This window comes from Colossoma macropomum, unplaced genomic scaffold, assembly GCF_904425465.1.
Source record: "Colossoma macropomum unplaced genomic scaffold, Colossoma_macropomum, whole genome shotgun sequence".
Taxonomy (NCBI): Eukaryota; Metazoa; Chordata; class Actinopteri; order Characiformes; family Serrasalmidae; genus Colossoma; species Colossoma macropomum.
In genome coordinates this window covers 19,137,634-19,153,045 of record NW_023494791.1, presented here as the reverse complement: position 1 = coordinate 19,153,045, position 15,412 = coordinate 19,137,634, and the positions used below count along the sequence as shown (strand labels likewise).

Here is a 15,412-nt window from a genome sequence, read left to right as displayed (position 1 = left end):
ATTTGTAAAATGTTGTTTTGGCAATGAAAGGATTACTCTTATGACATCTATAATAAAATCAGTACTTTCTTGCAGACATGCATTCACAAATTTTACACTAGTTTCTGCAGCATACTCATAGCACTACTGTGAAAAGCTTTTAAGTCCAGTTTAAAATCCTGCACTGACTACATTTTCAAGTCAAATTCATGTTTTATAAATCATTACTTTTACATCAATTTCATGTACAATTACTTCATATTGTCTTATAAATGAGGCCCCAGAAGTCTATGGGAAATTTCTATGGGAATGAGAGACAGAGCTCTACTCTATGGCAGCGTTTCTCAGTCCAGCCCTCCAGGGCTCAAAAGACAGTCCACAGTGTTTCTAAGGTACGATTGCTCTGTTACAGATCACAATCAGCTGATTTCCACTGGAAACTTGTTCAGAGATCAGTCAATGCTCATTCTACTGCTTGATAAATGATGCAAAATTAGATCCAAATTTTGTCATAAGAAGTGGAAATGTCATCACTGTGGCAGTTTATTTTAAATATTTGATCCAGATAAAGTAAATGCTATTTGCAATAAATCTCATAAAGAAAGCAAAACAAATAATTTTAAGGCAACTAACCAGGTTCAACACTTAAGAATACATCACTGAACTGAGTACAGCGAGTATCAGAAAACAGTACACCTGACAAAGATGGAACCCAGCCATCAGTGCAGGTGACATTTGAGAGATAGTAAATGTTTGGCTGCAACAGCCAAAAATCAAAAGAAAACACAACCAGAGTAACAAAATTTACTGCAGTCAGTAAGGTTTTTTTCCCCCCAGACGTTAAGAATTAAGGATTCTGGAGCATGCCATTCCTAGCCAGAAACACCTCTTAGATGTTGCTCCAGATCATTAATTAAATAAATCCCAACAACACATGCCGACTATTGTGCTTTTACGTATGCATAGTGCTCCCTCCCAACTCTCCTGATCAGACTGGCATTGGCCAGTCTCACATGCAAAACATTGACTGCTTTGTCCCAGCCCCCAACACCCCAGTCATAAAATACCTGGTACAGGTATACTTCGAACTAGGTTAGAGCAAAAATGTGGACACTTTTCTGCAGGTGACTGGTATCACCCAGCACTCAGCAAATAAAGGGATCATTCACTGCAGCAAACTAAACTTACTCAGGTTCAGTGTTGACTGGGCCTGACACAAAAATGTGTCCATGCTTGCTTATGCTGTAAATGTACATACAAATGTGGCAAGGACACAAATTTGAAGCTTCAGCTTCTGTCCCAGGCAGTGTGTTCTTGTATTATGATCAATGATCATAATGCAGTGAAAAGGGACAGATTACTGAATATGTTTAGAAAAACGTGAATAAAGGCTGCACATGGTGATGTATTTGTAAATGCAGTAATAAACACTAATCACTTTGCATTGCTAGTTCTTGTGGCATGAACGTTTTTGCTGTCTAGACTTTGGCTATACACCATCATACTCTTTAGCATGATTTACGTACAGGAAAAAATAAGTTGGTAGTACTTGTTTCCCATGTTAATAAGACTTTGTCACAACGTTTGCAGGTTATCTATTGTTGTTTGTCTTATAATCCAAAGCGGCTCCAAATTACGGACACAACATCCTTTTTCAGATACAAAAAAAAAGAGCCTTTCTCTGGTGCTCTTGTTAGCAGAGAGAAAGCAAAACACACACACACACACACACACACACACACACACGTCTATCCAAGTTAAACCATTTGCATTTTGCACACCTTTCAAATAGGAGTTAACAACACAAGTGCAGTAAAACTGTCAAACGCTGTATCTTCAACAGGTATTTCAGTATAATGAACGATCAATCTCCATGAAAAATTTGTTTTGTGTCCACCTCTAATGTAACTTATTCAACACACATGCTTGAGATCTTCGACCGTTTCGCAGGTTACTGTGAAATGTTACTTTGTCACTTTTCTGTGTACTGTGTTCATTTGGTCTTGTAAAATTAAAAAATAAATAAATAAAAAATTACTACACTACCACTCTCTCTCTCTCTCATTCTATTCACTGCTGTCACTCAACCAGTACATCTTACACCACACACAAAGCCAGAGTGTCATTTTAATCAATCTATACACTGACCTAGGTCAGTACAACACACACACTGCCCTCTCAGAACACTCAGCACACAATCTGAGGTCAGGTGGGGGCATGACTACAATCACACAAACATTCACACACACATACAAAGAGTCAAAGGGGTGACTATAAGTGCTATGAATATCATTGCAAGGGTCTGCACATGGCTGCTTCGAACACGGTACCACACAGCACTGAAATATGTATGGGGATTAAATCCCTCTGACAGGCAATTGAAGGTGGTTGAAGGAAAAAGAATGCATCAAAAACACCCAGCATAAACATTCATTACTGGACAAGTACCTTATCCTACACCATTTCTATTCCTGGCTGACACTGCATTGCACCATACTGCAATTCCATGACTGTTAGTTATGCATAACACATACACAGGTGTAATCAGAGCGTCACAGACAAGGAAATTTGTGTACAGTAACTTGCGCAGATTCATATGCATGTGCAAATAACTGCTTGCTGTGCATATTGATCTAAGCATGTAGTCACTCCCAATATGGGAACAACTGAGGAGGCAGAAACAGAGAAACAAGTTATGCTCTAAGAATCTACCATGACTGCCATTTAGACAAGCGATCACTTCATGCGGCTTGTATGTAAATTGAGGAAATTGGGTCTTTTTTTTTATCAGTCACACATGCAAAGAAATCTCAACCCAACCGATCTATGAGCTCAGAACAAACATGCATTATGACCATTTTTTGTTATTTCTTCATGATAGCATCTGGTTGGATCATATTATAGCCTACTGAAAAGAGATTGGATGCATGTGCTCCTCTTTTTATGTCACTAAGCACGGCTAGAGCATGTGACTTTAGAGAGATAGAGTGCCAGGGTTCTCTCACACTGCAAGACTGCTCTGATAGCGTTCCATCCTACAAGCAAAACACATGCCAAGTTTCTCAGCTTAGATCGGGGTGGGGAACTGAAGGCCAGGGAACTAAACCTGGTAATTAGTTGATGAGTTGAATCAGGTGTGCTTAAGTAAGAAAATTACCAAACTGTGCAGGAATCTGGCCCTCCAGGACTGGAGTTTCTTACCTCTGACTTAGATACAGACACACTCGAGACTGAACTCCTAATTGGTTTTACTTCGTCTCGTCGTCATCTGCCACCAATAGCATTGGGGAAATTATTCAAAAAAGTAATCCACTGCAAATTACTTACTACTTTTCCCAAACTGTACTGGGACTACTTTACTTATTGCTTCTTGGGGAAAAAGCAATCTCACTGCTCATTACATTACATCTTTGCTATTTTCTAAAACCAACACAACTCTGACAAAGTGGAAAATACAGGGAAGACTCAACAGTCCTTTCATTTTATTTAAAAAGGAACAGCCAATCCTAATGAGCATTATTAAAAAGACACATCACCATTCCTACCCATTCTCTGAACATACACACGGCCAGTTAGGCTTGCTTTAAATCAAACTGCATCAAAAATACTTTTTTGTTCCAACCCAGCTCACACGACACCTGTATTGGGCATTTAGTGCTCCTAATGGATTGGTTCAGGTGTGTCTGGTGGAGCCAGGTGGAGCAAAAACATGGGCTGGCTGGGGGTCCTTGAGAACTAGTTTGAGAACCATGGATCTACACCCTACTAACTATAAGCTGTGGTTCAAATTAAGTGTTTTAAGCAATATAACAACAGACATGCACTTGTACGCGCAAAATTTAAAATCTCAGTCCAGTAAACTTCCCTACTACTGTCTGCATTTTGTCAGTGAAAAGTGGTGGCTCACAATAAGCAAACACACCTAAAGAACACATCTAAGGACCACATCTCAGTTGACAAACTGTGATAGCAAATGTACTCTGCCAATAAATAGGATGCTATAATGGATTAAGTGTTTTGGAAGAAAAACAGCATAGAAAACATTCAATCTTGAATATGAATTAACAAAACATCTAGGCATAAGGGTAAAAGACAGAATGAAATATTGAAAGAAAAATAAATTAAAAAAGAAATGACTACTTTTGTGACTTATACTGTTGGAAAATACATAACTTGTATTCCATCTTTATTCTTTGGTCGTTGGACTAGAGAGAGGTCTCCTGGCTGTCAGTCAGCTACCACCACACTGCACTCTGACAGCCAAATCAAATGCATCCCTGCTGGACATCTTGTTGTGTATGTGTGTTTGTGAGAGGTGAGAGTGAGAAGAGCCTGGAGGGAAAAGTGGCAGGTTTTACTATTCTAACATGTGGCTGCTTTCACTGAACACACTTCAATAATAAAAATTTTTGCGGCTAGGGATATTTCAGTCCACTGACAGACAAACCAAGAGAATCGTTGGAGGACACTGTTTCATGATGGCACTTCAGCACAGTAAAGACTGCAACATTTTCAGCATAAACTTTTCCTTAATAGCAAACCTATTCCATGTGCTATGCCTACTCCTTCACAAATGTAAGGTGCTTTGCATTCTCATCTTACTGAAATTTACAGAACTCTCATACAGTGTCAGCCTAACCATGAGAAAATCAGTGAGGAAATACAACACTGGAAAACCTCCACCAACAACGCATTCCCATTTTCTTATCATAAATACCATTGCTGCTCCATGTTATCACAATTCACAGGAACTGGCAAGCTTGTTATACTGCTCAACAGTTTTGAAAAGAAAAAGAATCAGCTTGACCCATCTTACATTAGCCTTGTGCTCCTAATGTCATTTAAGCAACAAAGGCATGTGACAGAATCTTAGTGGCAACAATGCATGCTGGATTACCTTGTCAAAAGATGTGGGCTTGTTCCCTTTATCTGTCTCCTTTTCTCTCTTCTTCTCTTCCTTCTTCTTCTCTCTCTCCTTCTGTGAGAATGATTGAGGAGAAAATAGAGGATGTTAGAGTTAGCTGCTCTTAGGCCTTTATCATAATCACACCCACTCTCACACACACACACACACACACACACACACACACACACACAGGCTTAAAGATAGCAGGTTAAAAATGCTGTAGTTTTCACAGGTGTCTGTAGGGGATAAAAGACTGACTCAGATAAAATCCAAGCTAATCTCAGACTAAATTAAACTTGCCTAAGCTTCGACAGCTTGAGTGTAGGAGTTTTCCACACTTTTAAAGATATTCAGAGTTTCTTCAGATGGTCATTAAACTCTGCTTCTCTAATGGGAGTTGAACAGCCACATAAGCAGGGCTGTCCAGCAGAGGGAGAGCAATTATGACTAACAAAAAGCTTATAAAAGGGCCCAATATCACTATTGAGCTCCAGACCTCCCCACTGCCTCCCACACTCTCTCTCTCGCTGTAGCAATCGATGCCATACACAAAAAGCCGAACACTGAAACGCTGAGTAAGTGACCAGCTCAGGTGTGAAAGTGAGCACTGGCAGGTTGTTTTTCTGAAAAGAAAAGGGATGCTGTGATTATGAGAAAGAGAGGGAAGGGAGCAGGAACGGGGCACAGCGGGAGAAGTGGGTATTGGCCGCTTGGAGCTTTTTACCAGCACATCGATTACTCCATTTCCCCTCTGCATGCTGACAGAGCTGCACTATTGATTTCCTCGCAGACCAGCACACAAGTCCCAACCTTCCTTTTTCACAAACGCGCTAAGACACAGCTATGCTGGGTAATGACCCTACCACTTCTGACCTCTACATTTAAGGCATGTGTATGACCTCCCACTGACCTGCTCAACCTATCTTTCATAGGAACCCTTAGATTCATTCTCTCTCTCCCTCATTTAGTCTCTCTTTCGAGCTGCAGCAGCATCACTTTCCGGTCAGAGGCAGTGAGTGGCTCTGGCAAAGACTTTATTTAGCAGAAGTATTTCAGTCAGTGAAATTTTAATAGACCACTCTTATAACACCTGTCCATGAAGATTTTAGACAGGGTCTGGTCTTGCCTGCCTCAAGACAGTATTTCCTAGAGAGGGAAAACTCTAAACACACTCCTGTTTGGGAGAGAGATTGGTCATGAATCTGACACTGAGTAATGACTCACTCTGTCCCTCTGCATGTCGATGAAGAGGGAATATGGGGATCTAGTTTATTTTTTTTAACAATAATAAAGGGCAGACTTGTCAAATTGGGTTCTATTTTTTCCATCTGACTGCCAGAGGTATTGTGAAGTGCAGTGGATACTCTTCATGCATCTGCAGGTCAAGACCTTACACCAACAAAGCCAAGCAGTAAATACTCTGCTGACACCAAATATGTCCTCTTCTCAGAGGAATGCAAGTCAACAGCTTGCATTGTTCTCATACAGCCCAGAGATACTGTCAGAGCTTGGTGATGTCACTAATTTGGGTTTTTTCCTCTGGTACCCCAGATCAACATTTTTGATCAGAGCAGCTTCCCTACAACTTCACCAAAACCAGAGATGGCACAATACCACTTTTTATTTACTAATACCAACACTGAAACCTTAAGTATCGGTTGGAACTGACATTTTTTTTAACCTTTAAAATTAGTTGTAATAAGAAACTGAAGCACTTGACCTTGGGTAGCTGTCCAAAAGAACCATGCTCAAATATTCAACATTCTACTACCCTTTAGCAAGCCAACAACATGTTTTTCTCAACTGATTCTATAAGGCGAATTATGAGTGGCTAGCTCCTTAGCCATACAGGTACCTACAGCAGCTAGCTACACCTAACAGAACTAAGATTGGCTTCTCATGCCATGTTTAACTCAACAGTAACTGTGCAGGTGCAATGGGGAGTCTGATTCAGTTTACCATTTCTATGAATACAGCACCCGGTTCACTGTCTTCACATTTTAAACAGAGGGTTGAGGGGTTACTTTAGAAATAAGAACAGAGAAATACTGTTGTGTTGGCTACAATTTAAACCTACTGCTAAAGTCTAATTGCTTATACCTACTGCACAACTACCTTAACTCTGACAATCACCACAGCGAAAAACAGATAATTGAAATAAGACTTTTCATTAAAATAAAAAATCCATTATTTGCATTGAGCTGTTGCATTCTTGCCTCATGCTGCATAGACGCTGCCTCAGCCCTGCCCTCAGCTATTCCTGTTGCAGTGGCTACCTAGTGCACTATTAAAGTGGCCTCTACATCTTCCTCTAACCATTGTGATTAGTGTGTTTTTCTAGCAGGCTCCAGCGAGCCCTGAGCTGCCAGTCTGCAAGGATTACAGAAGGAGTTCAATGGTGCCTGTAAGTTCTTTTTCTTATGCATGCAGCTCATGTGCTGCTACCTGGGGCTGCCTCAGCTTCAGTCTAGGTGAGTCCCTTTCCTCGTGATTTTGTTAGAATTCATCATCCACTGTGCTTCATGTCACCTCTGGCGGCCAGTAGGAACAAAACAGAACTCTAGTTGTTTATGTAACTGTAGTTATGAGTTCCATATCACTGCCAGGGTTGTCAAACAAACAGAATCGGTAAGGACATCCTGGATTCCTGGAGGTCATCTTCCTTGTAAGCAGGGTATTTGTATTCCTGGCAGGGGCACATTGCAGGAGTCATTGCAGGACTTTGTTAGTAGAAGATCTCCTGAGTACAGACGGGTAAGGAATATCTACTAATGCTATTTTTTAACTGCCTCTGGGGGTCATTTGGAACTCACAGGACTGGGGCTGGGTATCGTTAAAAAAGTGTTTCAAAATACTGTTCGAAACACCTTGCCCTCAATACTATTTTCTGTATTTGAATTAACATACACAAACATTAAAGTCACCAAACATACATATACAAACACAGAGTGATTTCTCTATATTCACAATAAAAAGTTAAAAAGAAATAACCCTTTTTGCAGAAATCCTAAATTCTTTTTTAGCAGTCCTTCTCTTATTTTAAGCTTTTTTAAGCTTTTTTGTACCTTTTTGTACCTCCAATGTGTCCAGTTACTTAATCAAACCCAGCTGTTTAAGATTCTGAAGCCTGCAGCATGCTATTTGTATTTTGACGTTTTTCTTCGAAAGATTGCAGATTTTGATAACATGCTTATAGCATGGAATTTGAATGGAAAATCACCAGTCTAGATGTGTGGAACAAGCATGCTTATTGAATCACTGATATAAGACTGCTTAGGTACTGAAATTTGGTATGGAAAGACAAGTTGCTTTGATACTCTGTGGTACTGAAATCATTTGGTCAATACCATAAAAGAATTTATTTTCAATACCCAGCCCAAATAGGACCACAGCTACATAAACTTAACATAATAAAATATCTACATATATCAGAAACACAAACAACACAGAACATAAAATGAGGACAGCACACAGAATGCACACAACACTCCACACAGTACCTCCAGTTTGTTTTTCTCAGCTGCTTGTGAAGAGGGAGAGGATGCCGAGGGCAAAGCAGCATCAGAAGACTTCTGCAGAGAGCCAAGAAGGAGACAGAGCGAGACAAAGAGAGAGGAGGTGGCAGGGGCACGGGGGGCAAAGAAAACGTGTGGGAGATAAGTGGAAAAGGAGATGCAACAGAGAGAAAGAAGAAAGAAAAAGAGATGAGGAGAGAGAGAGAGAGCAGGAAGCAAAAGCAGCAGAAGAGAAATCAGATTTAATGTGTAGCAGGGACAAAGCTTTCACACGCACAGAACGTCTAATTTCTCAACCTGTACAAAGAAGCACACTCCAACACTCCAAACTACCAAAATATCTACTTCAGCAGTTAAAGCAAAATGAACCTTTAGCATCTAAGGAAACTGACTTTTAAGTCAACACATGACTAAAGAATAAAGAAAGTAGCTATTTTTCTCTATAAAGAGCCTTTGCTCTTACAGCACAAGAACAAAGAGGGGCAAAATTCAGTTTTGCTGTTACGGCAGAAACCATTACACAAATCATGAGCTTAGAATTTTAAGGTTATCTCTCCATTCAGTGCAGTTATGAGATACGTAGGATCAAAGATTTCCTTTTGAAAATAGCAAAACTTTTATGTAAATAACTTTCATATGTTAAAGTCATTGTCCTGAGATACTTTTGACTGCTGAACATTAAAATCCAGATCATATACACTGTGATTATATACACTGTGATATAACAGATCAAACACACTGTGTTCACAATTATAAAGGTTCTACCTGCAAATAAACTCATATCGGAGTGAATTTGAATTCTAGGGTTCAACCTTTAAATAAACCCAAACTAGAATAGAAAATTCACCAGACTGCTTCAGATACAACTCTTGTAATAAACACCCAAAATACATCAAACATAGGCAAATACAAAGTCAGCTGCTTCAGTGTAGTACACTGTTTTACATTAATTTTACTGTTAAATGTCTGCAAAGGTGTAAATAACCTTTGTTCATTTTCTTTTAGGAATGAAATGTTCAATATGCAACTTTATGTGCACTGTTTTTAAATTAGTTTTATTTGATTATCCAAGTTGGACTAGCATCATGGCACATCACAGAATTATGAACAACTAGGCAAACAATCCTGAAAATCAGTGATTGATTCCATAATGCAATATTAGATGGCTTAGTTAGTTAGTAATTAGTGAGATCATTGCAGTTGCAGACTGACATAATTTTATCTAGCTAGCTAATTTATCTTGCTTTTTTGCTTTGCAGCAGATACGTTAGGTAATCAAGCTGGACATCAGTTAAACAGCTAGATGAACAAGGTGGCTAACTTTCAACCTTCTCATTCGAACGAGCTGTACAATTTTCAAGAATGAACATTTTACTTTTTAAAAATACAGAAACTACAAAGGTTCCAAAAAAAAATAAAAAATCCAGCAACAATATCCAGCATTTAATGATTAACTACACAAACCCAATTCATTCTTCAACAAGAAACGTAGAATTCTAAGCCGACAAAATGTTGTCTGGTATGGACTTACTCTTAAAAACAAAGATTTCTAAATAGTTGGATATGAAAAACCTTGAACACGTTCAGAACATTTAGGGCATTTTTCAGTTGCATACTTTAAAACAAGAACTGACCCAACATTAGCCAACAGAACTGTGTCAGCTTAACATTGCTGAACTCATCATAATAACTGTGATTAACTGTCTTTTTGATCATTTTATGCTACATAAATTGTGTAATAATTTTTGGCATCTTTATTTTTAAGAACATAAGAGCTGCTATGGACACTAATCACCTTGCACCTATCTCTCCTCCTTTATTTTTCTCTCTCACTGGAGAGAATGACTGTGTCTCTTTCATTCTCGGGTGGCTGTTTGTTTGGGGTGTCTTCCTGCAGTGTTCTGGGGCCAGATAGATGGCTTGCGCCTTTCACAGAGCCCCACAAAGGGCCTTTCTCTAGGGTGCGAGGGAACAGAGGAGCAGGGGAAGGACTGGGGCAAAACTGGAGGAGAGCCAAGCATCTCCCTACACCTCCATACGGTCACCCAGGTGACAGAGCAGTCCCACAGCAAAGGGATTTGAAAAGAGCAGAGAAGAGAAAGCAGACAGAGTCCAGGAAGACGACAAATCAGGAGAGAAAGGAAAGATAGCCAGTCAGAGCAAAACGGATACAGTGAAAGACACTGGGAGAAAATGGTAGAGTCAAAGAAAGCCAAGACAGGGGGAGGGAGCAGAGAAAAGGGAGGAGAATGAGAGAAGAAAGAGCTCTGCAGGGAAAGGGAGGGACAGAAAGAAAGATGACCCTTTCTTCTTTGTCTCAATAGCGAAGTGCCGCTGTCAGCAGCATGGGTCCACAGAGACGGAGTAAAACAAGCAGGTCCATTATAGCCCAGGTTAGTGCGGAGCTGTCCAGACTGAGCCATTACCTGCTGATGGATCCCCTTCATAATCCTCCTATATTGGGTTAGCATCAGTGCTACACTATGCAGCCACGCAGGTACAGATTCATTAAAGAGCCGATAACCAATATTCTGCACGACTCCTGGCTTTCCCCAACTCTACACCTTTAATAAGCCCTGCGTCCAGGGAAATAAGCAGGAAATGGCAGACTCGAAAAGATGGAGGCTGCCAGTCAATATGCAGGGACAGCTATCATCAGAGAGTGCGGAGGGGGAAGCATATCTCCGTCTTCATCTTAATGCAATCCGCAAAGCAGCAAAAGGCATCAGGTAATTGGGCTCGCATCTTCTGAGAAGAGCTAAGCGCGGACCAGAGGGGTCTGCATTTCTGTTAGGGGAGTAACAGAGAGTGTACACATCAACATTTAATAATGCAGCACAGTCAATGCACTGCAAGACTGAATAAGTGACTGATGATGACAGTGGGGTTAGGAGAAATTGGTCAGTCCATCAATAAGAAAAGCAAATCAGAATAACATTTATTCACTATACACGTCAGAATGTTTCAGGAATTTGTCTTGGTGTCTGGTCACAATACGCTACATTCAACATTAATTACATACACAGGGCTGTATGGTGTGACAACATTGTAATACGTGCTAGGAGAAACTGATTATGTGTGGGGGGGAAAAAAAAAGAACTGTGTATGTGTGTGTGGTATCTAAATATTCTGTCAAGTCCAACACTTTGCAGTGGATCTTTTCTCACTACTTGGCACGTGCAATAATAAACAAAATTTTCCAAGCACTCTCAACAAGTGCAGCAATGTGAACTATGAAGCAGGTTAAGGTATAGTGATTATGGTAGCTGTAGACTATCAAGTAGTTCGAACAAATTTAAAGATCAAAGGCTCTCAGGCAGAGGTAGGTGATGTGATATTTTATTGTTATCATGATAAGTTTTGGTATCATGATCAACAATAAACCTTTCTGAGCATATCGTGGATAGCATCTGTACTTCTCTGACTAACTGTATGCATTACATAGAGAGCACGATTGGGCTTGTTTAATTGGATTAAGGATAGTGTGGTGAGTTAAACACTGAATAAAAATCATTATATTCATCATTTTTGACAGTAGTTTTTAAATGTGGCACAACTGAAGGAACCCGACTCTCAAAATATTGCAATATGTATTGTGTATTGTAAAAAAGTCTTTGAGGATCGTGACATGTAAACATACTGTAAATATACTGCAAATAATAAATAAATGCAGAATCACAATGCACGTAGAAGGTCACATTTATGTTGTAGTTTCCAGCAAACACAGTTATGTTATGACAACATTGTGAGAACCTATTGTTTTGGTGCCCACAATGTTGTCACAGCGTTGAAATGTAATTCCTCAGAAAGTTGTGACAACGTTATCTGACAACATTGTGACAACGTAGTGGTGACATTGTCCGTACGTTGTCACAACCTCCTAGAATCTGCAAAAGTTCCATTATGTTTGCATGAAACTCCACGGAATTTTGCTGTGTTGCCAACAAGTAGTTGACTATCGTCTGACAACGGTGCTGAATAACGAGGTTGTGACAACCTTGATCAGAGGACAGAAGCACCACCTTATGACAACGTTGCAGCAACGTTGTAAGAAAGTAAACAACGGTGTGACAATGTTGTGTGTTTGATGGCTTGCTTGTGCTCAGATCTCACACTAAAATTTGTGTGCACACACACACACAGACACATAAAATTTCTGTGCAGTTTTTAGTCTGGTTATAAGAATCACTTTTCATCAATTTAACACCAACTGAAAAAAATGGCATAAAACACAAAAGCAGAGGAAAAATGTTTTGAAAACATCAAAACAAAACAAGGAAGTGAGGTCTGACTGTTAATATCCTGGGACATTTATTTTCCGAGGCTGTGCTTTGCTACATGCTTCACACACAATCATTCAAATGGCAGCAGACCAGCAGGGAGAGAACATGACATCACTGCAGTGACTTATGATAAGGCTTTTAATATAAGACACCATTTAGACAACATTTATTCCCTATTGCACCGCACACACAACTCTATTCACGCTGATGGTTGGAGAGGGGTTGAATGAAGGTGAGAGAGAGAGAGAGAGAGTAATGGGTGGGTGGGGGGCTGGAAGAGAAATGCAGTAGCACCTGGCAGCGCTGCATGGCTGCTCTCTATCTCGTGCAGACGCAGGCGTGCACCACACCAGGCTTTGCTTTTGTTATTCCAGTCCAAAGGACAGAGGCTTCCTCTCACGAGGCTCCATTTCATGCTTGGTGTTCAGGCCCTAATCACATCAGCACTGTGACATGATGGCGAGAGTCAGTGGAGAGCCTCCGGGGCAAACAGTGCCAACAGCTAACAAACCAAACCATTTTGGGCAGCGAGTACACAATCAGAATTGGTCAAGATTGGCATCAGTCAAGACTGGAATCAGACCATTTTTGCTCCAATTATGCAATCAGTAATTGTCAAATGTATTATTTTTATTTTGGCCAAACTGCACTGCAGTTTTGATATGAATAACATGAATCATGTGAAACAGGTAAGTGCAGTAGTGCTGTATTTGAATGTTACTACTACATCTGTACCAAAATTTCCTAGAATAATGCTTAACTTTCAAATTTACACTTTATTTGATTTTTTTTAAAGTCTGTGTAAAGTCAAATCAGAAGTTTATTTCTAAGGACTTTATACATGTTAAAAAGAAACTGCTGAAAGCATGTGAAAATACTATAAACTACGTAGTACTGAATTGTGGAGTTACTGTTGTACAGGTCCAATAAAGCTGCAAGACGGAGCGAATTGTGTGTATTTGTTTCAGCTGAAGCGCTGCTAGTGACTTCATCTCAAGGCTTTGCTGCCCAACCTAGTCAGCTGATGGATATACTAATATTAGCACGAAACTGCTTCCTACTCGCCAGCTTCTTGTTTGAATCTTCCTATAACACCCTAAATAGTGCAGCAATTACATTCTGGCGAATATAAAGCTGAAGAGAGGCTGCACCTTTCCCATGATTAGGTGTGATTTCAGCACCTTCAGTGGACACACCCCAAGCGTTTTAGAGCAGGGAATACTGCTTATTTTTTCTCCATTTTATTTTTTCCACTTAGTGACTTTTTTTAAAATCATTCAAATTTGGCTGGGTGGTTAATTACATTTTTCAGGGGTGTGACAAATTCAGAACACATTTATTTATGCTTTACACACACTTTAAGCAGGCAACTAAGTTTTTGTTGAAATAAGAATGCCAGTTTGATCTGCAAATAAAGTTATTTTGTTGTTATTTATGTTGCAACTTTGGCTAATAAAAAGTATTGATGTTTCCTGTGTTCACTTAGCCCGTAAAGCTGAGCTACAGAGGTCTCTCTGAAATTCAACACGGACAGGATTTCTGACTTAGTTTCAGCTTCGCAAAACTAACAAACGGAATGGCGGTTAACTACCTTACTCTGTTAATCCAGGTTTAGATACTCGAGCTACGTACACATGAATGTGTAACATTTATGACGAACAGCCAAACATACTAAACATGAGGAGTCAAGCAGCTTGTTTTTTCAAAGAGGAAAAGGAAATCTACGTAAATGTGTAAAGAGGTAAGTATTTATAACAGTAAAAAGCATCATTGTTAGTACTTAATTGCTATATATTATTAATATCTATGTACTATCTATGAAATTAAAAAAATGAATAAATAAAAAATTAAAAAAGGTGTTAATGCACCTCTCATTATGACCTTGACTATTTCTGAAGTCTGACCAGAATGAGGGATTCAACTCAGATCCCACTACCAAGGCTTGGCCACTTTTATTGTTGTTATTTTATTTTAAATTGATTCATTATTTTACCAACATTTCTTTTAATTATTATAATTATTTATTTATTTATGTATTTTTTGTTAGAGTTTTTCTTATTATTATTCTTTTTCTCCAATAAAACAAAATCACTCAGACCAAACCGTAAGTCCTAGAGACATGAAACTTGGTCAATAGGTAGTAGTTCCTCCCGCTACTTAGGCACACGACATGAGCCCAATCGGCCTAAAGGTGGCGCTATTACGCCATTGGCTATTGGCCCTTTAACTCCTTCCCCAGATTTTTGACAGACAAGGCACATTTTTTTTCCTGATTCCTTGGTTCCAACAAAACAACTTTGTAATTTTGGCCCCTTAAGCTCCGCCCACTTAGATTTTGAGCTAATTTGCATAATATGCAAAAACTACTTTTGTGAACTAGTACTACAGTTTTCATCCGATCCTCATGTTTTTGGTGTCAAAAAATTCAGCATAGCCTGAACATCAGTAATTATCCAGCAGATTTTTAATTTTGTAAACAATATGGCGGCCATATGCAAATTAATCCTTCTGGAAAAATCAAAATAATTCTTATTTAATTTAAAAATCTGTAACTCGAGAATCCTTCACTCAAAAAATTTGAAACTTGACAGACTTATTCCTAATGAGACTCTGAGGATGCTTATTATTTTTTGTGTGCGTAGGTCATTAGGGGACATGTGAATGTAGCTGTTTCTCAGCTTCCGTACATGCAATCGAGTTGAAACTTTGCAAGTACCATCTATTATAAG

General features: G+C 39.4%; 1 protein-coding gene across 2 annotated transcripts in view; it reads right to left on the bottom strand.

Moving 5' to 3' along the window:
- Positions 1-15,412, bottom strand: part of smap1 (small ArfGAP 1) — a 103,609-nt gene that overhangs the window by 49,626 nt on the left and 38,571 nt on the right. Inside the window, exons 5-6 of one of the 2 annotated variants that reach the window (XM_036574274.1) lie at positions 8,386-8,457; positions 4,877-4,957 (exon numbers count right to left, since the gene is read on the bottom strand). In XM_036574274.1, the coding sequence (XP_036430167.1) occupies positions 4,877-4,957; positions 8,386-8,457 (153 nt within the window). The remainder of the gene's footprint in view (positions 1-4,876; positions 4,958-8,385; positions 8,458-15,412) is intronic. The other variant, XM_036574275.1, reaches the window with a different exon arrangement.